At 42.6% G+C, this 24,078-nt stretch overlaps 3 protein-coding genes across 5 annotated transcripts in view; all 3 read left to right on the top strand.

Annotated features, from left to right (window-relative positions):
* The first annotated feature begins 700 nt into the window (after positions 1 to 700).
* cracdla (cracd like a) lies at positions 701 to 8,041 on the top strand. Of its 3 annotated transcripts, none has more exons than XR_013077975.1 (10): positions 701 to 936; positions 2,243 to 2,301; positions 2,592 to 2,736; positions 2,841 to 2,979; positions 3,063 to 3,224; positions 3,993 to 4,235; positions 4,321 to 5,479; positions 5,735 to 6,700; positions 7,296 to 7,410; positions 7,510 to 8,041. XR_013077975.1 is itself a non-coding variant. In XM_076747781.1 (10 exons), exons 2-10 carry the CDS (start codon positions 2,253 to 2,255, stop codon positions 7,704 to 7,706), a joined length of 3,165 nt encoding a protein of 1,054 aa, XP_076603896.1. In that variant the 5' UTR covers positions 701 to 936; positions 2,243 to 2,252; the 3' UTR covers positions 7,707 to 8,041. The 3 variants fall into 3 exon arrangements, 2 of the variants coding, with proteins under 2 accessions (XP_076603896.1, XP_076603895.1); XM_076747781.1 differs by having other exon boundaries at positions 2,844 to 2,979; positions 5,735 to 6,693; XM_076747780.1 differs by having other exon boundaries at positions 5,735 to 6,693.
* Positions 8,042 to 9,384: 1,343 nt separating this feature from the next.
* On the top strand, positions 9,385 to 12,083 carry creg2 (cellular repressor of E1A-stimulated genes 2). Its single transcript, XM_076746222.1, has 4 exons — positions 9,385 to 9,878; positions 10,984 to 11,153; positions 11,378 to 11,491; positions 11,611 to 12,083. Exons 1-4 carry the CDS (start codon positions 9,459 to 9,461, stop codon positions 11,750 to 11,752), a joined length of 846 nt encoding a protein of 281 aa, XP_076602337.1. The 5' UTR covers positions 9,385 to 9,458; the 3' UTR covers positions 11,753 to 12,083.
* An 853-nt stretch (positions 12,084 to 12,936) lies between these two features.
* mgat4a (alpha-1,3-mannosyl-glycoprotein 4-beta-N-acetylglucosaminyltransferase A) overlaps positions 12,937 to 24,078 on the top strand; it is a 28,763-nt gene continuing 17,621 nt past the window's right edge. Inside the window, exon 1 of the mRNA XM_076746440.1 lies at positions 12,937 to 13,734. Coding sequence (XP_076602555.1) covers positions 13,641 to 13,734 — 94 coding nt within the window. The 5' untranslated portion in view covers positions 12,937 to 13,640. The remainder of the gene's footprint in view (positions 13,735 to 24,078) is intronic.

The following is a 24,078-nucleotide window of genomic DNA, read 5'->3' as shown; positions in this document are numbered from 1 at the left end:
CAGTTTACACTGGAGATATAGAGGAAACATGCCACAAGGATTCCTAGCTTTGCAGTTATAAACACCTCAACCACTGGTCCGCCTTACTGGGAAGAGTTTTTGATGAAAAGAAACGATCATGTGCCCATTTTATGCAAGCAAAAGTAATTGCCTAATGATGTGTGGACACACAAATGCCAAATTCATTTATTTCTAAAAACACACTTCTCTCTTTAACTACAGTCATGCTACAACAGAGCTCCAGTGTCTGGTACATTTAGATTTGAACTCTGGATCTCACCCGGGGGGAGAGATGGCTAATTCCTGGTTGGTGTTTTTCCTTAATTTTTAACTTTCAAAGACACACATTCACACATACACATTCACACACATACATAGACTCCCCTCTGTGATCGCTCAGGGGTGTAAGCAACCTGTGTAATGTGTAAACAGTTCTATGAGCCGTAATTCATGTATGCCTGTCCTCTTTCCAACTGGAGCTTTATTTTTTTCCCTCTACTCTCATTTCTGGGCCTAAAATCAGGTTAGCGTTTTATAAGGAGCTTAGCGCAGAGGGCCACAGTGTGCCACTAATGTAATAGAGTATATCTCTCTCTCTCTCTCTCTCTTCCACACACTCTCTCTCTCTCTCATTCTCCTCTGTCCTCTTTTCTCTTTGTGCATTTGCTTACCCTGTCATGAAGTGTCCTTCTCTCTCTCTCTCTCTCTCTCTCTCTCGCTCCCTCTCTCTCTCTCTCCCTGCCTGTTTTTTCTCTCTCCTTGCACTTCCCTCGCTCCCTTCCGTCTGCATCTCCCTCCATCTGCAGATGTGGACGACGCAAGCCTGAGGTTTAAGCATTAGGACAGTGACACAGCCAAGACAAGACAACCCACTCTGCTTAGAGGGGAGGACAAAGAGGGGGAAGAGGAGCAGTGGTGCTGGCATTAAACTGCTGGGTAAGTTCACTGGTTTTTGCACTAAACGGTGTGTGAATGTGTGTGTGTGTTTTGGGGGGTTTTCACACTGAGAACAACAAGTACTTTCCTCTGAGAAAGTCAGGTGAATTTTTGTGCTGCAGTACGTGCCATGGGAAGTTTGTGATTAAGCTGTTGTTGTGGATTATGGTGTTTTGAAATCTTACAAAGATCTCTCCGCAATGTCAATAATCCACGGGATTATCCTCTGTTTCTGTTGGGGCTATAGTTTGGCTCAATGGATGACGAAACTCTGAGGTGAGGCCTGATTCGTGAGCACTTTAGTCTCATTCACGGTTGAAATGTATTTGCAGGGCCAGAGCTTCAAATATTGTCAAAGTCGAGTACAACAACCTTCCTTCTGTCCTGGTTTATCCGTATGCTTATACCATTTTCAATAACGCGTGCTTGTATTCTGAGAGCAGGCTGGATGATAGGAGAGGTGCAGTGTGGACTTTGCATGTTTATCCATAACCTGACACATCCTGTCTTATCAGGCACCCATGCTGTGCAGGATCATGCTCTGCTGACAACAGCTCCTTGGCTAGACAGGGAGAGCTGTATGATTCTCAGAAAATTGTGCATGCATGTCTCAAACAGAGGACTAGCTCCAGGGCAGGGCACAGAATGGAGTCTGTGAAACAAAGGAAAGAAGCACCGTGCTCTGAATCTTGCATTCAGTGACACATCAACCCAGTCTGGATGTTTGTCAGTCAAGTGTGGCATAAGTAAAGCTGCCAGAGAGCAAGATTTCAGGTTTGCTTTGTTCGCAAAATATGATACACTATCCAGGCCACACTGTTGTGTGATGTTTATCCATACTCCTAACCAGTGCAATGCACAGCAGAGCTCCTAATACCACCTCTGTAACCTACATGCTTTTTTTCCTCAATGACAATGCATTTAATGGGTTTTCTACTGTATATAGTCCTCTTTGCTAGCTTCTTTGATTATGTTTGGTTGATCACATGGACGGAGATTCCTCAGAGTGACACACCTAGTGACAGTAAATGTTTGTACCTTCCCTGATAATACCAATAAACCTTTGAACCTCAGGTCCAATGTTACATCTTCAGAAAATCACATGGGTGTATTAAGTGCAAATGCTTGCCTGTCAGTGAACTCAGAACATACCAGCGGCGTAATCCCACCATGTTAGATGCCCTCCGGTGTGTGACAACAGTCTGCAAAATGTGTATGCCCGAGGCTTTTGTTGTCACAATTGCTTCTCATTACCGGTGCCTTTCTTTACACACTTTCCTGTCATTTGCTCTGCGCTTCTTTCAAGGATCAGACAGATGCAGTCTTTCTATGGAGATACAGAGGACAGCAAGGAGGACATTCCAGGTGAGATTATCTGCCATGCAGTTTTACATGGTGAAGAGAAAGCGAGTCTTTGACAAAAATAAGCTATTAAAATGAAGGGCTTTGTCAGCATACCATTGAAACGTGACAAGCACACATCAAGGGCCATTTATTGCACGTGGTAGATCATAATCTACAAGCTGACATACAGTACATCTGATGGAACAGTTAGAAAAGATCCTCAGAGAATATATAGGGTGTAGAGAGGAGACTGTGTGAGTTTTGCACATGTATGTGTGTGAGTGTTAATCTTTCATTTCCATCTCTGTTAGGACATAAAAAGTCCAAGTTCAAGTCTCTGAAAACTCGTCTCCTTGGAAGGAGTAAGCAAGGAAGTGAAGAGGGAAAGGCCCCCCTCAGTCAGTCAGCCAGTGACATTACAGCTGGAGAGGGACTCGGATCAGAGGAAGATTTGGCGTGAGTGTCTGCAGGATAGTAAATGTTTGCTTTACAGCTCAATTTCTGTTCTGATTACTAGTCTATGCATTCATCCCCCCTCTGCCCCCCGCCTCCTGCTCCAGCAGATGCTCCCAGGGGATGATGGGATCACGGGCATTGTCCCATGACAGCATCTTTCTGGCTGATGAGGTCCAGACAGATGCTGAACCAGGCAGGGTCTTATCTCAGGAGAATGTCCACAGCAAGATCAAAGCTCTGCAGGTACAGCCTTTTGTTCCCTGCATTTTGTTGTGAACTTTGCAAATGCAGCTCTTTTTAGAAACACTTGTGCTCTGGTATCGCAGATAAAGCTTCAGCAGCAGAAGATGCATTTGGGGCCGCCACCTCTGGTTCTGCCAATCAGACGACCAGAAGATCCGGAAAGCCGCCCTGAAGATGACGGTCTATCCCACAGCCCCCCTGAGAACTCAGGAGGTGACTTCATAACCCAGGCAGCCCTCAGCAAGGTGATTTATTATCTGACTTAAGTGATATACGGTCAGTTATCTGTCTGGGTCTAGACATGAAACCTGAACTCCATCCAGATTTGATTTGCTTTTGGTTTAGTTTATGATGATGGTTAAAGGATAAGGTGGACAATATTCCATATTTTTCGTTTCATCAGCAAATCTCACAAAAAGGTGAGTGAACAAAGTAGAGCGTCTCTCAATATTTTCTGACTTCCTTGTCTACAGCCCTCAGACCCAACCAAGCTCATTTATTCCTACTTATGACGTAAATTTTTAAAAAATGGGTCACAAATATAGGGTTTCATTTGTTTTTTTAAAGGCACGGTAATCCCTAAACAGCTGCGCTGCAGTTATTAGCAAGCATTACTAAATAGTAAATAGTGTGTTTGTTGGGGGCTATTTTCAGCCAAAGATTAATATGTACCGGTGAGTGTTTATGGCAGCAACACAGCGCATGTGGAACTGACTCAAAATAAACTCAGTGGAGCAGTGCGGTTTACTGATGTGTTTTCATTAGTTTTTGGACAACCATTGATGCCTATGGTACATGTTTTTTTGTCTTTTCAGGGGATTTATTTACTTTAAGAAAATGTATAAAGCCAGGCTTATCCTGTAAAATCAGGAATGCAGGACTTTGAGGTCTGGTATTAGGGAATAAATACAATAAATAAAAGTCCGAATAATATGAACATGTGACTGCCTTTTTATGTTTTCAAGTTCATCTTGTATTTGCAGTATTATATTATGATTTTTCTTTCTTTTCAGACCATATATCAGCCATTCTCTTGTCCCCTCTCGCCCAAACCTGCACCGACCAAATCTGTGCCCCAGACTACATTCCAGCCGTTGCCTCGTTCTGTCCCCTCCAATTCTTCTGTTGTTGAGTCCCCGCTGGACTTCAGCTCTCCAGCCCAGTTCACCCGCTGTCTGGATACCTCTGCTGCACGCCACCGCATGTCTATAAAGCCCAGAAAACAGAGGGCCAGCACCAAGAAGAAAATCACTGCAGTGAGTGAACACGCATGTTTTTCACCTTATATATTGTTTGTAAAGACAAATGCACTTCCATTCCCTTCTTTCTCTTTTTTTGCAGACTGACTCGAGCTCTCTTTTAAATGCTCTAAACAATATTGACCACCCTGAGCCTATGAGAGAAGAAGAAGAGCAGCTTAGTACTCAAGAGGAGGTGACACGGGAAACAGAACAAGGAGGGCCTATCATTCCTATTACATTCCAGCCTCTTCCTCCTAAATCCTCAGAGATGGCACCAACCACACCAAAGACAGCATCTACATCAACCGACCAAAATCTTCCCCAGCAGGACCAAACTGTCCCTGGGAGGGTGCCCTCTGTACCCCCTCAGGCAATTCGAGTTAAGCCTCACAGACCGTTGGATGTAATGTCCAGTGAACGGCCACACTCATGCTTTATACCGTCAGAACTGAAGGACAAAAGAGAGGAGGGGTCTGAGATACAAGTCATGTCCCATGACAAGAGAACTACTCCAAACAAGGCTGGCATGACTGCAGTCTCCTCTGACCAGCCCTCCACTACTTTTGGCTCGGTGGTGGCATCCAGGTCTTCCTCTGTTCAGCAGGAGGTTCAAGGTGAAACAGAGAGCATGAGAGGAATCAAGAGACCCGCCCCAGGATCTGGGTCCTTCCATTTCTCCATCACCGCTGCCAAAAACAGAGATGTAGAAAGACCCCGATCAGGCAGTTTTGCGGAAGTCCTGGAACAGACTGAAGCCAGGCAGAGAGCGGAGGACAAACCCTTTTCAAGCACAAGGGAAAAGGCAGACTCACAGCCAAGAGGGGGTTCCTTTACTGTGGGAAGACTTAGACAAGAGGGAGCTGTACACAAAAGCTTGGTTCTTCCATGGGATAAGAGGGATGACCTCAAAAAGGTGGAACTGGTGACACCAGCCAAAATTGTAACCACTGATGCAGATGCTGCCAAGGAGCAAGAGGCAGAGAGCAGCCAGGAGCCAGTGGAAGATGCAGTGGAAGCCCAGGAGGTTGAGGAGGACGAAGGAAAGACAGCATTTGGTATTAAGCTGCGCTCCACATCTCAGTCGATGAGACTTCGGTTTGATGCGTCTTCTAAGCACAGCTTAAAGCCAGCAGTGTATGAGGAGCCATGTGACAAACAAAAAAGACAGGAAACAAGTGATAGTGCGAGCTATGTTTGTCAAAAACTGCCCACAAGCATCTCTTGTACAACATCCACCTCGGGAAACCTTCTACTGATAGGTGAGTATCTGAGAAACCTTATTAATTCCACCATGAACAAGATGTTTAATCTCACATTCGCTTTTGTCTTGGTGTGCTGCTATTTTTTTCAGTTCCATATAGAGTTGAACATTGCACAGATGCACACTGTTATTTTCTTCAGAGTGATAAGATTTTTACTCGTCACAGGGGACCTTTGTACTTTAACAGACTTTCATTAACTTTAACAGAGCTTCCAAGTGTGTCTAACTGAACAGTGTCACTCCTTATATCCAGCCCCGTCTGGCTTCTCCCATCCAATCAAGCAGAACCCACCAACTACCTGTGATCCTCACATCATGCCAACAGAAGTCCAAACAACCTCTTCAAATCCCAAAGAAGTTGAAACTACCTTTGCAGCACCTCAGGAGCCCCAGCCTGTCCGCCAGCCGGCCCCACCTGAGGTGTCCTGGATGAGCTTGGCAATGGAGAAGACCAGAAGCCTCCAACAGCTTTTCACTAGCAGATTTCCCAGAGATTTTACAAGCGTGCAGTCAGCGGCTCGACCGCAAGCACAAGTGCAGACAGCGACTCAAATAGAGACACTGACTGGGGCACAAATACAGACGCAGACTATAATAATACAAGAAAATACAACATCACTAGAGGCTGCAAATCAGCCATCAGCTGATGCAGTAAAAGCAGAAACAGTGCAAATTAGAAGTCTAGCACAGACTGTCAAACCGACACTAATGGTAGTGCAACCGAAGACATCAATGGCATTTCCTGTTCAGTCAAACACCTCCAGAGAACCACAAGCCTCAAAACAAACCAATGAACCCCAGTCACACCCAAGCACAACTCAGTCTGCCTCACAGCCTGTGCCTGTGCAGGCCAATCCAGCGACAAGCCAGTCTCCCTCTGCACAAACCTCATCTCAGCTCGCACAAGGAAGCGTCACACAGTCTCTTGCACAATCTTACCTTTCCTCGGGCCAACAGCAACCCCCCTGGAGCAACCGAGGTCTTCAGCTCAAATCTGCAACTCCAGCTCCAACTTCAGATTCTACCACCTCATCAGCAACAGCTCTTCCTCCAGTTTCTGCCTCGGGAGGAGAGGAGAGAGAAGCCAGCATGCAGGAAAAGGAGAGCACATCGCTGTCAGGAAGACGGGCAGTCTGGTCTGGATCAGTGAGCGAGAGGGCTGCTTTTTTGGAGAAAAGGGCAGAGTGGGCCAATCCACCTGGAACCAAGGGGGTTTGTGGTACTTCTTTGTAACTATCTTTCATACCCTGTTTGACTGAAAATCAATGAAACGATAAGGCTGCTGATATTCTATATTTTTCCTATTGTAAACAAATCCCATGAAAAGTCAAAAACCAAGAGTGTGATAATTCCCGGCTTCTGTCAAAGACACAGTCTCAAGTCAATTTGTTCCTTCTGAGCATGTAAATCTTAAAATTTCGGGTCCCTGTTATAATTTCATCTTTTAAAATGGCTCAGTCATTTCCTGAAAGAGTAGTTTTTATCAAACATTACTCAAATAGAAGTAAATATTGCACTTGTGGAGGCTGTTGTTAGTCACTTTAGCTTAAACTACAGTGCTCATGTTCATCCTGATGAAGGAATGTGTCAGCCAGTGAAATTTTGTGGCTCACTGGTGTGTTTTTAATAGTTTTTGGCTGACAGTGAAGTGCAGAAGACTCGGCTACATCTGGCTTTGGCTTCACAGACAATTTGTGTTAGTTGGATCAATTCCTTGTTGGTTTGGGTCTTTTCATGGCATTTGTTGACAATTAATGAAGTGTAGGATATCATTAGAATAGTTCTCAGATGATCTAACTCCAAGTTTTCCTCAGGTGGAAGTGAAGAAAGTGCACATAGAGGCGCAGACATCAGATGAATCCCCAGCCAAAACCATAGCACTAAGCAAAGACACAAATCCAGAGGGAGGACTAGGTGGGAAACCTGCAGGTGTGTTGGTGCACATTAATCACAGTTACAACTGTAGAAATAGTAAATTGGTGTTCAGTGTCTTCATGTGCAGCTACATGACGCAGAATTGTCTTTCAGAGTCAAGTCCCACCAAAGTTCCGGACAGGCCTTGTGAGGACAGGTGGTTGCGGAAAAATGTGTCGACATCTTCATCACCCTCGTCGTCTCCCACAATGCCATCAGCTCTGGCGTCCATATCTGACAGCGGCCAGCCATCCTGGATGGAGCTGGCAAAAAGGAAGTCAATGGCCTGGAGTGATAAGTCCATGGACTGAGAGGGAAATCAGACATATTGTTGTACAGTATGAACAGCCCATACAACAGCCCTGCAGACAAAGTGTTACATGAAAGTGTTGGTGAGTCTGTCAGGAAGGTGTCGATTCGACTCGCTTGAGGCTGTTGTATTTGTGTATTGAATTTTATTTAATTGTAAAATGTTAATGTTATATTGAGAGACCAACAGAGAAAGAATATATGCTGAAACGTTCACTATGATCCCTCTCCACCACAAACACTTCAACATAAATGGTATTTCTGCACAATATTTGATGTGATTCAACATGTCACTGCTGTTAATAGCTTATGTTAAATAATAAAATTTCTAATGTTACAGTTTTGTATCATTTGTCAATTAACTCAACGCAAAGGAGAAGATATCAAATGACTAAATCAAAATGTACAGTAATTGACTTCATCCTCTCTGAACAACATCAGATATTATCTCTCAAAACTCTCCATGTATGGATAAAAACGATTTTAATATTTGAACATGTTTTTTGTTCAGGATCTTATGTTAAGTATAGATCAGTGTGGGTCAGTACTGAAGTACGAGCAAGGATTCTGCCTCTGTTGTCTCTGCTTGTCCCTGTCTGGTAAAACTAGCAGCAATGAATCAGTACATCATGGGACATCCACTTGGCCTACAGGCCCTCCTGCAGTCCCAAGACGTAAATCACTATGAAAAGGGATCATTTCTGCTCCTCTTGCCTGAAACTAAATGGTAGGTTACACCTCATATCATTAGTTTCTGGTTCGAAACATGTATTGAACACGTTACCAATACTTACTTGCTTGCTTGGGTGCATAACCACACAAAAAAAAATCCTATCAAAGTTGTAATCCTTAAGATTTCAGCCCTGCTTAATTTGGTGATACCTGTATTTACTGGAGGTAAGAGCAAATGAAGTTTAATACTACAGGTCCAAGAATTCTGAGAGCAGCAAAACAAACTATAGTCATTTTACTAAAGAGGTCAGGCAGTAATTGGCCTTTTCCCACCATTCTGTCAGTGTGCATGATCTGATTTTATGCTGCATACTGACTCTGCAAACGGCAGGGCACAGTGACAAGCTGGAGGTGCAACCCAGCGTAAGTCCTGCATGTTTTAGGTGGTCACGTCAGAACTCATTTTACAACTTCATGTATGTTGGGTAGTTTAACCCAGCGCACCCAACCTTGCTGAAATGTGACCTCCTGAAATAAATCATTGCTTAGCCCCTCTTGTCACAGGTTATGGCCGTGGTGGGGATGTGAGCCGTTTGATTTTTCAGTTTGTTGAATTGTAATGGTTTTCAGACACATGAAGAGGTATGCCAAAGCAAATTAATAATATGTAATATGTCTTTTATCGTCCCTCTAATTGTCTTGTATCTCCTTAGACTTATGTTTGGACCCCTGGGAGGGTCCCGACCCTTTGGTTAGGAACCATTGGTTTACCCTGCAATGCGTACAATCATCACAGGTTCTGAATGTAAAAACTTCAGCTGCAGAATAAGTTAAGATAGAAGGGAAGTAAACAGTGAAGTAAAAACGGCAACATTTCCCTTTTAAATATATTTGAGTACAAGCAGGTTTTGTCATTCCTACTTTAAAATGATTCTAATGTTAAATGTCCCTGCTTTGCCAGTAGGGGTCGCTGTAAACCCTTTTTCTCTATTGCAAAATCTCCTCGTGTTTCGAAAACACAGACACGTGAGGTTGTAAACAAGAGAGTGGATGACGGGCGGCCATTGTCCGAGCTCGTGGACATGAGGGCCTGTTGCTTTCCCCTGGCACTGTTTGCCAGTGCCCTGTGTCTGTGTCAAAGCTACACCCTGAGAAGCTCGGTGTCCTGGGTCGTGTCCTCCAACGACGTGGTGGAGGACGCGGACCTGTCGGAGGAGGTCGCCCCGGCGTTGCTGGTGGACAGTGCGGGGCTGTGGAAGCAGGCGTACCCGTCGTCCAACGTCCTCGGAGACAGCGTGGAGAGCCCCGGAGAGCTCGGCAAGCCAGAGAGCGACAATGTGGCGCAGCTGTCCTCTCGCCTGTTTTCATATCGGCTGGAGAAGGTGAAGAAGTCCGCCAGCAGCAGCGGTCCGCCGCCTCACCAGGAGACCGCCAGGACAGCCAGATACATAGCGCATTACAGCGACTGGGGACACCTGTCCACCATTTCAACTCAGGACAAGGTAACACACACACACGCACGCACGCACACACACAGAGGGGGAAGTGGTCCCACATTTCATATGAAGACTTTTCTGTGGACTGCAGCAAAGGTTTAGAAATACTCAGGTCCAGTGATGCAAACTAAGTACGTACGTTCACTCAAGTGCTGCACAGTTTTGAGGTACTTGCAGTTTACACGAGTATTTCCACCTGATGCAACTTTTTTGTAGTAAACTAATAGATATTGTATGTTTTTACTTGCCTACATTTGTCTATAGTTGTTTGTACAGTTACAAATGTGATCAAAGTCCTGCACACCCACACAGGTGTTTGCAGATATGTGGCTGATTTGCTTGAGGTTGTACCTAAGATGGGATTTAAACAAGGTCAACATGCACTGATAAGAATAATAAAAGTTCTAATTTGTCCCACAACAAAACTGATAAAAAAAGTGGCCGAAGTCCCAGCCAAAGAGTTTTATGTTGTTGCACATGATAATGACTTGTGCACACACATTATTATCTGCTGCATAAAATAAAAGCTAAAAATATAACATTGGTATATTTGCTGATAATACTTCTGCACTTTCACTCAAGTTGAACTTTGAATTCAGGAGTTTTATTTGTGCAAGAGTATTTTTACACTGTGGTATTTCTGCTTTTGTTTTTGAAGGATCTTTGTACTTCTCCCACCACTGCTGAGGTGCTATGAGTCCATGTCACCCAGACTGCACCCTGTTATCGAACATGTTTCTCATTTGGATTTTATTTTTTACTGTCTCTCTTTTCTGTTTATTTCAGCAGGATGGAAACTTTTTAAGATTTTGTAATTTACCACAGTAACACGGTAACAGACAGGTCTTCATTGTCACATTTGTAGCAGTGGGTGAGAATTGCCAGTGTTTACAGATACTGATCAAACCAAACCACAGACGTAATGGAAATATTCATGTTGATAACTCTTGTATGTATGACTGGTCTCAACTTTCATTTAATAGCTTTACCAGTCTTGTAGTTGGAAATATTTGCATGTGTGCTAAATCTTCAATCAAAAGTGATTCACACCTGTTTTGACCTTTCTGACACTACGTTGTTACTGAATTTTAATAACCTTCTTTTTGCACAGATCAAAGGTCTCCCCTTCGGGAACATCTTCTCAGTGAGTGATGGACCGCTGGACAACAGCACTGGAGTCATCTACTTTTATGTGACTCCGATGGACAACACTGTGTCAGACCTGAAAAGTAATCCCTATGCTTCTCTCACATTCTCAGAGGCTGAAGGAGAATTCTGCAGGTGAGCCCTAACCTTTAACTCTAACTACTGGGCCCACATTAACTGAAATAATGGAGGTCTAACTAATGCCTCTATCGCAGAAAGATCATAGAAAAGTTATCCTAGTGATTTACTGGGAACTATGTGTGAAAGAGGCTTAACTTAAAACAGAACAAGACCCACCTGAAGGACTTTAACATGTCAGTTGATATTGTGCTTTTGTCATGCTCATGCTGTGTTTGAAGGCAAATGGTGTATGATCCAGAGGATCCAAGATGTGCTCGACTCACACTAACAGGCAAGATGGTGGAGGTGGCCCCAGAGGAGCTCGGATTTGCTAAGGAGGCGATGTTCTCAAGGTAACTCAGCTAACGGAAGATGGAGTGGTGAATACATGCTGGCTTCTTTCAACCCTGAAAATGAGGGAAAACAACAATTCTTGGTGCATGTACTTCATGAGGTATTCTTGTTTTTGTAGACACCCCGTGATGGCAAAGTGGCCAGTGGGACACAAGTGGTTCTTCATGAAGCTGGAGCTGATCCAGGTCTGGCTGCAAGACTGGATCGGCGGTATATCACTCATTCCATTGGAGGACTACTTTAAAGCTACGCCTTTCTGAGAAAATATCCATCTGCTGCATCATGTCAGTCTACACAGACCGGGTCAGCCATGTACACCGCATATGTGGCGCCAAAGGAGTATTTTCTCAAATATTTTTCAAATACCGTTGTTATTTTAAGTTGTGAATTTTCTTCACCATGTCTCTTATCTCTGTGCGTGAATGTATTCAAAGTTAATAAGCGATTTACATTTAATGGTCACAGTCATTACAGCTGGCATAAAAAAGTCAATGTCATCTAATATATTCTTTATAAACACTGATTTTGAAATTTTAAGGGTTTGCATTAAAATATGTGTGCTGTTTGAAAAATAAATGAATGTTGGCACGCGCAATTATTGTGCATACTGTTCAAAGAAAGTATTCATTTGTCATGTTCAGTTAGCGTTTCAATCTTAAAAGGTAATGGTAACGTCAACAACTCTGACCTGGTTTTTCATTTTCAGACAAAAATGTGAATGAAGATAGAGTTTCGTTATATATATATATATATATATATATATATATAAAATGTAGTATTTGAACATAACAGAGGCAAGAATGACATCGAGTTTAACAACTATAAGTCCTGACATGTTTTTTGGTGTTTAAAGGCTTAGCAAAACGTATGGCCGCTTTTGATGATCCGTTAGGGAGTTATTCACGTATATGAGTTGCCCACTAGATGGCGCGCTTTCTACTTGTAGAATGAAGAGTTAATTGTGGAAAACGAGTTGGTCACTAGACGTTTCTTGTGCTGCCACATCGAAGCTTAACACAAATTTCAGTGTGACTCTTTAATTTTTGGTATTTCAACCTGTAGCAATTTGAATCCCAACTCAGACACAGTCGAAGAGAGGGCCATTGATATTAACTGATAAGACACGTCCTTAAAGAAACTCATTCCAAGCTATGCGGTTGCCCGAGTCCAGATTTCAGGTGCGTGTTGTACCACAGGTATAACTTTATTTTGAAAGTCCGGAAGACCCGCTTCAACATTGTCTGACACCAGGTAAAACAAAATTTAAGAAAAAAAAGAAGAAGTAAAAATAAGGGTTACTTTCCTGTAAATCACTTTACATACAGCGTATTAGCCAAGAAGAAGTAAGCGAGAACCCCAGAATAAAAACAAACAAAAAAACTCTTCTTCGCTATCGTAAGTCATCACAACTGCTCTGTCTCATGACGCTCACGCGCCAGGTGTCAAATATCGCGTGAGCTGGAACTCATTCCGTTAGAGCCCGAAGGAGCGTTCACGTAAAACTTTCCTGCCATCACTTAAACAGATGAAAAAATCAGAAATTTCACGTATCTCACGTCTGAAAGGGCCGATGAGCGGTGCTCGGTTGGTTAGCAACACGCTGCTTTTATTTTTTTAAATTCATCTGTTGCCAGTTCAAGCGGAATCAACGTGATTTGAGGCGTTGCCTTTCGGCCACCGTCAGAGACACACCAGCCTATCCCAGAGGACCGAACGTTACACGGTCAATATGCCTTCCACTTGTAACTTGTAGCTGACGGTTGTCCGTAAAAACATGGCTTGTATCGGCAGCTAGCTTGTTCTGTTTTAACCCACCATGTAACCTGTGTTGTCACGGAAGGCAGTTGACTCGTGACTGAGCGCCGTAGGACGATACAGGAGGAGCCAGTCGCAGCGCTCCGAACAACGACGAGGGAAGACACCGAGACTGAGGGTACATGCGAGTACTCCCTCCCAGCGCAGAAGTGTCCGTGTTCGCAGTCCTGTTAACCAGAGCGGCTTAGTTTTTTTTTTGGTACCGTTTGACGCCCCCATATGCCTGCGCCCACAGCCGTCTCAACAGCCTGAGGGCAGCGCGAGGAGGGAGGGAGGCAACGGCAGCTCCGGGGTCCCCGACACTCAGCCGAGGCGAGGCATCGCTGAAATGAGATGAGGCTCAGAAATGGAACTGTGGCCACTGCGATTATTTTCTTCACATCCTTCCTCAGCCTGTCCTGGTACACAGCGTGGCAGAATGGCAAAGGTAGGCTGAGCAGTTCTTTCATCGGCTTTTAGATGGAGCGACAGTTGGGCCTGGTTAACAAACTAGCGGACATCGAGCTGACGTGGGTCCAGCAGCATGTCGTAGGACGGCAGGTGTTGCCGTCCGCTTAGGACCCATCCTGTTTTTATCCAGTCACGTTACATTGATATTAACAGGCAGAGTGTCAGTCCACACGTTCTCAGGGGGGCGCGTGCATTAACACAAGGCATACCAGGTGTCATAATTGCCATTTCTAGACTCGTTCGTGTGCGTTGCTGTCAAGTGTGACTATTTCCAGTGATGTATGCGTTTTCACAGGTTGACAGCACGGCACATCTGTGCTCAGTCTTTACCTCCCCTCGCAGCTCCTCTTCACATTGTGCTGCTTCCCAATCAGTTTGGTAAAATTGAGCATGTGCCCGTCAGTTTAAAGCACCAGGCAGCACAGTTTGCTTCACTTCTTGATTATGGCACCATTCAATGCCATTTCCCGTCCTGTGGACACAGTAAGGTCTTTCATATGAACGTTGACCACATTTTTAACATGTCCTGTCAAACATCTGGGCTCAGGCTTATTAAACAAGTGAGGCTGTGTTTCACTAGCATGCAAGGCCGAGTGCTTACTTGCCAGGGTTAACCGAATCCATGTGGGGAGGGTTATGGGCCTTAGTGACTTATTATCAGCAGAGTGTAAATAATTGCAGCCTTTAGATAAATTCCAAGCCATGGGTACATGTTGTGATTACTGTGGAGCTTATCAGCTTGATGAAATATTTTCCTTTAAATGAAGCCCAGTGAGTGCCACTACTGGAGCAGGCAGAGACTGGTCCCATGGCATGATGAAAGTGTGAGTGTGATAATAAGCAAAGGTCAAGTGATGATGACCTCTGCTCTGTTTGCTGGACCTGTTGATACAATCCAGTAAGTCTGTAGTCAGAAGAGGGACATTGAGTGTGAACTATTGTGTTCAATTTCACATAATCATCACAAAATATGATAAAATTGACTAGTAGTTTTAAAGAAAATAGTAAGTTTAAACAACCAGTGTTTCTTGTGCTGAATAGTGAGGGTAGCAACATCTCGTCTACTAATTGCTTGTATCCTTAGTTTTGACCACCTCAGCCTGGTAGTACTGCAGCACCTCTCTCCTTCATTGCAGCTTAGTTCTACAGCGCAAGCATTTGGCTCCATATGTGTGTCAGATACATATTTAATCAACATATAGGTACATGTAAGTACCGGATCAAATAACAGTAAACGACTTGGATCGGGATGGGGGCAAAAAACATTTGATCCCTGAATAGAACATCTTCAGTGTTCTAATGTGTTTTCACTTAAAAAAGGTGTTTGTAATTTGACACACATTGAAGAAATGTTCCACAGATACGCTAAGACGTCATAGATAACAACACAGTTCAGAGCACAACAGAAGTTTCCTTGGGATGCTAAAAATAGTAGTGTAGTAGCAAGTAGTAAAGCGCAAACAGTAGTGGGCTTATAGATACTGTATCCAAACTGAAACTGAAATCAGCATTGTTCATTACATTTCAGACACCAATATGGTTGACACATTTGTCATTTTAGTAAGGTAGTGGTGGACTTGCAGTGTTTTTGTATTTCCTTGGTTTGTCTGTATATGCAACAGGTTTGTTTGTGCCATGTGTGTGTTGACAAATGGGAGAATGTACCTCGTCATTTAACTGCATTTTGATTATTTGCAGCATTTCTTTCCAACATGCTGCCTTTGTGTTGTCAAAAGTGTTTTCTTTATTTTATTATTTTGTGATTATTATTTTGCATTAGGAAACATACAGTAGTATTGAAACCAATTTGTTTAATCGGTTCATATCAGTTTGGACTACAAAATGTGTCAAATGTTCATGTTCTGAGGGTAAACAAGAGTGCGAGCAGTAATGAAGATCCCTTTTTGGCCTTGTAGTGAAAGCTGGAGTATTGATTTACACCATAAACTCTGGGCAGCATGAGCTTATGTGAAGGCCACTGCCACAAATAGCTCTCAGCATTTCCTGAAAAGTTGTAATCTTTGTGCACAATGCTGGCCTGTTTTCTCTCTTTTTGTGACTGAGATCAAATGTAACTGTTCCGTATCTTACCAAGGGGAGGGGGACAAATCAAAGGGTTGAAGTAACATAGACACTAAACACATCTTTCAGATGACTCAAATGAAAGTCGGCGTACTCACGTGCACACTTGCATACTTGCAGAAACTGATCTTGTCACTTGAAGATGCCTGAAGCTGAATATACTAAATATAATATGTCAGTATGTCAGCCCCAGGATGCATACAGCTGATTAGTGTATTGCCTTCAAATTATAGGCTTTACCTGCATCAACATCAAGAGCTTTATTCCTGTGATTTACATTCTATTGCACTGCCTCCTTCCTCCTGTGTTTGTGCTGTTTCTTGTCTTAACATGAGATGTTTTAATACAGCTTTTCTGTCTTTTCTTTTTTAACATACAAGCCTCTTTGATTTCCCATATCATCTCTCCCCATGGTTATCGATGGTTTCTTCTCTTGATGCTGCCCAGCGTGGGTGTTTAGAGTGTTCTTGGCTTCAGGCGTTGAGTCATTCTGAAAATGTCTCATGACTGTGCTGCATATTCAGTTATTGTAGTCAGTAAGCGTTTTTTTTTTTTTTTTTTTTTTTTTCGGGTGGGGGTGGGGGTGGGGGTGGGGGTTGGGGGGGTTGGGTGGAGAGGTAATGTTAGGCAAAGTTTTCATTTTAGTTCTTGTTTCTTTTTTCCCTAACCCATTGCTTCCGACAGCCTGTCTTGTTCCTGGTCACTTGACTGCTGTGTATGAGAGCCGTGCTAGTCAGCTGTCCAAACACTCCATGTTGAATGACTCTCCAGAATGTGTACTTCTCTGTCGGAGTCTGCCCCATCCCCCTGTGAGAGACTGCGCTCTGGTATCTCTGTTGTTGTATCTTAAATAGACCTTAGCAATATTGACTAGCTGGATAAATCTGAATAATATTGTTGGGGTTTGAGACAGGGGTTGGACAAAAAGTGGTGTAGCATATAGTGTGATATTTCCTTTTGAACATGTTATTGGTACACTGGCAACAAGTATCAGTGTTTTAAATGAATTGCCGCTCTAAATGCATTTCCTCAATGAGAATGTTGCCATTTATTTCTAGCAGAGGCTTGTTTTTTCCCTTGATGACTTCTGGTGTTTGTGTTTACCACACTGATAATAGTAGAGTGTGCTTGTGGTGCACAACTGGCCTTTCGCTAAATTCCTCCTCGGAACAGCAACTGTTCAGTCCTAGCTTAGTGACAAGCAACAAGGCACCGGCAGGCCTGTTAAACTATGCATTTCTCTAAGAAGAGGCTGCGCTTGTCATACAGTCAGTTAAAACTGATGAGTGGGTAGCACAGAAAATATTTCTATATCATCTTTCACAGTGATAGGACCAACAAAGTTGATAAAGACTACACAATCGACGATAACGGCCTCCTAACAGTGAAGGACTTTGGTGACACAGCAAACATGCATTAACCACTTTGTTTTCAACCTTATGTGACTAAAGTAATGCTACACGACCAGCACCACATTATGCCACCGCAAGTCTTTAAAAACGATTGTCCAAGTTTAAATATATTTTCTCTTTCCTTCAGGCATAGTTAGAGTTATGTGCTTAGCTTTTTTATTCTCGAAGTCTCATTGAGATCTTTTGGATGAGACTTTCTAACACATTTATACAGTATTACAAGAAGACAGAGAAGTCAGTCACACAAAGTAGTAATCAGACACACTGTAAAATATCAGATTTCCAAGTAGAAATTTGACATCCTACAGAAGAATGAGAGACTCAGACTTCAGTTGGTTTTGCAGTTCATTACACCAGTAAGGTGTCTTCCACAGTTCAGAGCTGGTATGAAGAACTTTGAAAGCAAACCTGGACTGATATCTGGTGTCATGATCTTTGTTTCACTTGACTTGACAAAAACTTGACGAAGCATGTGTTTTGCCAACATGTATCACAATGGAATGAAAACACAGGTATGTTGATGCCATCTGGATGTAAGTGGTGACCATCTAGCCTTAAATTGGGTAGCGAGTAGCACCAGCATACAAGATATATCCATGATGTAGTGACAATAGTATAGTGAAGTATGTAATATTTTTCCATTTATTAAAGGAGAAACAAGCTCTCTTCTGGTATTAGCATTTTGAATTTTAGTTAAGTTATAGAAAGTATGTGTTGCAGATGTTTTCCTTGTGACATACTTTGTTTGTATTTGGATATTTGCCATAGTTGTGAGCACTCTATTAATACTTGCTCCGTGATTTCCATCCCTAGTTTGAGACAACTCTGTGGTGTTTATGGCTTCAGCAGATCTGCTGAGACTATTACCAAGCACATAACACTCTTCCTTTCTGTAAATGTAACTTCCTGCTTGCCTTCCTTAAACCCATGTGTTTCCCTTCCTGCGTGTTTAAAGGCATGATTTTCTTCAATCATCACATCAAACACAATGGGCCCAAAATAACACAAGTGATTGCAGTGACGGAGGTAAATGAGCTGACAGATACGGAGGGTGGTAGGCCAGATACATGGTTTAGTAGTGTGAATGGGAGAGAACATGCTTGAACATTGTTTCCTCATTTGTAGTGTCTGGTTTTATATATATATATATATATGTGTGTGTGTGTGTGTGTGTGTATACATTTAGTGCACTACACACAGTTTGTGTGTAGTGCACTGTGGGGTAGGGCAGTCTGCCAGAGAAATCCTAAGTGGCCTGGAAGGAGGAAGAGAGTAGAAAGGCCAAGTCTTAAAAGACAGGATGAGAAGAGCCTGAGGTGGGCTGTATGATGGAGAGAATGGATGAGAGTGCTGACATGGCAGTGAGGCAGTGGGATTAGTTCTTTTTTCTGTGTTTTGTACCCACACAGGCATACCCACAGTCTGTCTAAACAGGAACAGGCGTCATCATCTGTTGGTGAATTAACAATCGTTGTTTCCCTCCTCGTGCTTCTGCTCATTTCCTGTATCCCACACTGTTATTCATTCATTCATGCATGTTCTTTCTGGACAGAATTCCCAGACGGCACACAATTTCTCCTCAGTGTTCGGGAGGAGAGACAGTGATTGTTGAGCTCTTAACGGGTCTCTGTTGATTAATCTCTGGCATATGCTTTCTGTATGTACAATGAGCTGTTTGTACACATTAGTTGTTCTGTGCAGATGTGGTTGTGCATATCTACAAGCATTTGAAGAGCTGTTCTCAAGGTGATCCAGATCCAGAAACATGGAGTTTACATGTTAAGGGTCAGATATACCTCACAGGAATTCATACAATCTGGGCTGCTTACAGACGGTCCACGCAAACCCTCACTGATATGGGGAGATGACGAAATTTTCATTATGCAAATCCTGGTGGCCACACCGATGTGGAAAGTGTATTTTAGTTTAACGGCAGATTCCTCCTAGTTTCTTACAGATGCTACTGAACACAGTCCTAACCACGTCTATGGACCCACTTTACACCTTGCACTAAAATGCGTTTTGGGTGATTGGATTGCAGTTGAATAGAGCTTGACTGCATGAAAGTACAAGTGTAACTGCACCCAAGATGCATTGAGGATGGATTGCCATCCAATCGGCTAAACCACCTCCGGAGGTGCTCAGGGGTGTAGTCTGAGCGCATTGAACACAAGTATAAATGCAATTGCGCTTTCAATCCACATACAACAACTACGTGGGCAGAAATAACACCAGCATAATACCCTTTGCATTCCTCTGCAAATAAAATCAAAAGTTTGACTATGCATATGTAGGTTTCACACCCAGTCTTCATCTTTGACGGTCCCTGTCACTATCCTCTCCCACCAGTCTTCACTGCTGCCTTCAAATCGTCCTCTGGACAATGCTGGCACTGACCACAGCTGACATAAAAGCAGCTGCATAAAACAGCTTTCTCCTCTGCTTTCGTCTTTGGCATTCCAGTTGTGAAAGACAGCTTCTTCCCACACTTTGAAAAGCTATCAGAAGTCTGTACAATAGCTTAGCTTCATCTTTTTTTTTTTCTTTTTCAATTTTTTGGACTCAAATGAGATGAGGGTGTAAGAAGGAAGAAGAACAAGAAGCTGGACAGAATGATTGGAGCTCACGGTGGATACTGGAGATGTAAATTACATCTTACTAACATACCAGGTGGAAATATAATCAAGTTAAACCATATGTAGATATGCTCTGGATATGAGATGCATGTTAATGCAAGGTGTAACTGGGGTGTATGTAACTGACTGTCAACATGTATATTACAATACATATTTGTTTAAAAATGAACCCGCTGAAACTGAAACCAGATTGTCCACTTCAAGACCCAACTTATCAATAATGACTTGGAAGGTGGAAGCAGAAAATGTTGGGTATTTTTGCATAAAAATGTTGAGTTTATCAGATGTATTATTAAAATAGTTGCTTGTTACTTTTTGTCAATCAAGCAGTTATTAAATCCACTAATCATTTGAGCTCTAAAATGTGTTTTTTGTAGTTGAAGTTTGGGGCAGAGTTTGGAAAAATAAATACAAAATTGGGAAAGAATTTAATTGGATTTTGTAGGTCCTGGATATGATTAAACAAGTAATTGGTGACATCCCTAAAGTAGCGTTTTTCCAAAGCATTGGCTTATCAGAGCCTTACAGGACTCAAGTGGAACTAGAGGAGTGGAAGTAAGCAGAGCAGGGCCACAGTCTGAGCTCAGCGCTGCCAGACAGCATGCTCTGCCACAAAGAAACAGCAGGCTGCAGGAGCTTATCATGACTTGCAGCACAGTAGAGGAAGAAGTGGGTGGAGGTCAGTAGAAACAATGAGCCCGTGGTGAGGAAGCAAAATTAGGAATCTGGGTTGGAAAGTTGCCAAGGGGGCAAATGTGAGTCTTGCCTCTTCTGATGCTTCTTTACTTCTTGATCCCACAACCCTTTCACTTCGCTTTAAACGTGAAGTGAAAGGGTTGTGGGGTGTTGCAAAGAAAAATAGACTGGGATAAAGGTGTGCATTTTGTCTCTGCAAACTACACGGAACTGTTGAGAGAGTATCACTCGCCTACTCATGCATCGATTTGCACCTCTCCTCAGGGAAATACCACCAAAAATCAATACTACTACTTTGTGCGTGTGCAGTATTAATGTGTGTGTTGGTGTGATTGTTTGTTTTTTTCTGTGTGAAGATAAGTACTGCATGATTTACACCTGGTGAAACTGTTTAAACCAAAAAAAGTAAATCGTTTTAACTAGTATCACTTAAAAGTAATCTTTTTTGCCCAGTGGATATGAGTCGCAGTACAGTATGAATCTTCATTTGGCCAAATACAAATAGTCATGCTGATGTCTGCTTAAGTCCATAAGTCATATTAGATTAATGCAAGTCTATGGAGTGTTAAATTTGTGAGGGTTGCTAATTTTATAGTATAATGTGAATAAAAGCTGAAGTGCTTTTGAGGTAAATTAGATTTCGGCCTGTACATGGAGACAGTCAGCTGAAATCGAAATTAGGAAAAAAAAGTTTATTTGATAAATGGGGCTTCTGGCAAAGTGCCAGATTGGCAGTTCAGTGTCAATGAAAGTATGTGTTGCCATATTCAAACAAACTGGTAAAATCGACATTTTCAAGGAAACTGAATTTTTCCGGAAATGTTGGATTTCTCAGAAATCAGTAGCAGTGTAACAAGTGTAGAGAGTAGTGGTAAACGGTGATAACACTTTTCTTTACTTAAGATGGGTTAACTGACCCCTTTAAACACAATTTCCTTTGAACAGCTGGTGTTCATTCATCAGTACTTTTAGAAAAAAATAGCTGTGCTTGTATTTCAAGGAGAATTAATCTCTAATTAAATGATTTTCCAGTTTTTGATGTACCATTAAGGAATGGACTAAGAACAAACACCTTCAAAACATATAGGTGAGGTTTGACTTCCATGTCATGTTTCCATTTAGAACCTAATTGTGTTCAGTACAGTAGACAACAGGGTCAGCAAAAGTGTCAAAGACTGTCTGTCTTTGAGCATTGCTCCTTGGCTAGCACATGCAGCATACATGATTTTCCTGTTCATTTGTTTAGATATTATTTACGACTGATTGGACATTGTGTACTTTAAAGTGAAAATGCCGGAAAAGTGAAACGTAGCGCCAACCGGGACATTTGCATATTATGTACTGCAACTCTCTCACTCATGCAAACATAAACTGCACAAGTCCCTCATCAGCACTCTTGAACCCGCAGTCAGCAGCATGCATCAGCAAGGGAGAGCGAGGTCAAGGACAAGATCACTGTGAGGGCTTTTGATGAGCTAATGGATTGACTGCTAAAACTCTTAACACTCTGGTGAGCTCAGGGTTGGATTTCTGTGAAGTATTTCTCAGCACTAAGATCATCCCTGTCCTCTCTCAAACTGTGAAGTTCAGAAGACGCTGGCAGTTTGATGATCTATATAGCCAAGCTCATACTGTGTGTCTGTATGCTCCCTCTCCGACATCCAGTCTTCAGATACTTAAATGCTATTATTGCAGTCAAAGTGAGTAAGCACAGTGTCACAAGTACAACAACAAGCATGTTGTGACTAAATGAATAAGTGCCTTTAAAACATTGTTTACAAAGGAGAGCTTCGAGTTTTCAAATGAGAGATGAGACAAACTACATGTTTAATGTAACTCTGATTTTGATACCATATGTTTATGATACAACCTATAGTCAGCTCCATGTTCCACTTGTGAAACATTTGTTGGTCTTCAAGCCTGTGTTCCTCTTTCCTAGGAGAAACATTGTGTTTTTACAGGAACTTAAAAACATCACATAGGAACAAAGAGGTGGGAAGCTTGCAGTAAGACATTACCAGATACAAGTGTCTCACAGTGACTGCTTTAGAGAAGTCTGCAGACACATCTGTTCTAAGTTGAAACATCAGCTTAAAACGGATACAGTCATTTCATTCAAGCTCAAATGTATGTCTGGAGGCAGTTAACTTTTGTTTAGTTACTGAACTCAGCATAAAATGTAGCTGCACAGTTTTGCTGTCATGTTGCAGTACACATGTGGTGCTACAGCAGAAGTTTGGGTACTAGTCAAAATTTCTGTTTCTGTGAAAAGCTATGTGAGTAAAAGATGACTTGCTGAACAAATGGCATAAAGTTCTAAAGTTAAAGATGACACATTTCAAGCAAAATTACTTTAATATTTCCATTTTTTTGCAGTTTTAAAATAACAAAAATGGAAAAGGGCCTGAAGCAAAAGTTTGGACGTCCTGCATGGTCAGGTCTTGTGTGGGGCATATTTGGCTATTCTTCCTTGCGCAAGGCTTCCAGTTCTGTGAGATTCTTGGGCTGTCTGGCATTCACTGCTCATTTGAGGTCTATCCACATATTTGTGATGATGTTTAAGTCAGGGGACTGTGAGGGCCATGGTAAAACCTTCAGCTTGTGCTTCTTGAGGTAGTCCATTGTGGATTTTGGGGTGTTTTTACAGACATTGTGAGGTTTACTTTGAAAATTTGCTGGTATTTGATTGGAACCATTCCACCAGTAAAATGTTCCCAGTACCACTGGCTGCAAAACAAACCCAAAGCATGATCGATCCACCCATGTGTTAAACAGTGGGAGAGGTCTTCTTTTCATGTTGCTCATTGTGGCCAAAACGTCATGTTTTAACTTCATCAGTCCACAAGACTTGTTTCCAAAATGGATCAGGCTTGTTTAGATGTTTCCGTGCAAACTTGTGACACTGAATTTTGTGGTGAAGATGCAGAACAGTGCTCCATCACTCCACATATGGTCATTGTTGGGACAAGGCTTGAGGACTTCGAGGGTTTCTGAAGCTTGCCTGTCCTGTAGATGAGAATTAACACATTAACTTGAAATTTGCTGCATGAAGGATTTCATAAGGAACAGCAATGTCTCCTTTTTGGCCAGACGTGTGTGTTTGCACACTTGTCTGTGAGTCACTCTGAGGCCTTGGGTGTGTTTGCTTTAAAGGCTACTTGTTTAACATCCATCCGACTCCCCATTACTCCCATTCCTGTTTCATTAATAAATCAAATAAGCTGAACAAATGAATCAAGATGACGTGTCAGGGGAAAATATCACTGGAGAGGAGCGCAATGGGTGTATGGAAACCAGGAGAGAAAGGAGGACAAAGGTGTGTGCCAGGGTGGAAGTGCACATGCTATAGAAAGGTAGACAAATTTAGAACACTTAAAAACATTGAGCTGTGAAAAACGGTATGAAATTAGGAGGAAGAGATGAGACGATGTTAAGAAAAGAGGTTGGATGGAAGGAAGGAGAGAGGTTGTCAGGCTCAGAGGCAGAGCATAGGCA

Source organism: Chaetodon auriga, chromosome 13 (assembly GCF_051107435.1).
Source record: "Chaetodon auriga isolate fChaAug3 chromosome 13, fChaAug3.hap1, whole genome shotgun sequence".
In the NCBI taxonomy this organism is placed as follows: Eukaryota; Metazoa; Chordata; class Actinopteri; order Chaetodontiformes; family Chaetodontidae; genus Chaetodon; species Chaetodon auriga.
The sequence above is the reverse complement of the archived record's forward strand: the minus strand, read 5'-3'. Positions and strand labels throughout refer to the sequence as shown.

Excerpts from the sequence above, each read along its gene's own strand:
- cracdla (XM_076747780.1), top strand. The coding sequence starts at position 2,253 with ATGCAGTCTTTCTATGGAGATACAGAGGACAGCAAGGAGGACATTCCA. Across the intron at positions 2,302-2,591 it reads CAGCAAGGAGGACATTCCAG|GACATAAAAAGTCCAAGTTC; the intron begins GTGAGATTATCT and ends CATCTCTGTTAG. Across the intron at positions 2,737-2,840 it reads GGATCAGAGGAAGATTTGGC|CAGATGCTCCCAGGGGATGA; the intron begins GTGAGTGTCTGC and ends CTCCTGCTCCAG.
- creg2 (XM_076746222.1), top strand. The coding sequence starts at position 9,459 with ATGAGGGCCTGTTGCTTTCCCCTGGCACTGTTTGCCAGTGCCCTGTGT. Across the intron at positions 9,879-10,983 it reads CCATTTCAACTCAGGACAAG|ATCAAAGGTCTCCCCTTCGG; the intron begins GTAACACACACA and ends CTTTTTGCACAG. Across the intron at positions 11,492-11,610 it reads AAGGAGGCGATGTTCTCAAG|ACACCCCGTGATGGCAAAGT; the intron begins GTAACTCAGCTA and ends TTGTTTTTGTAG.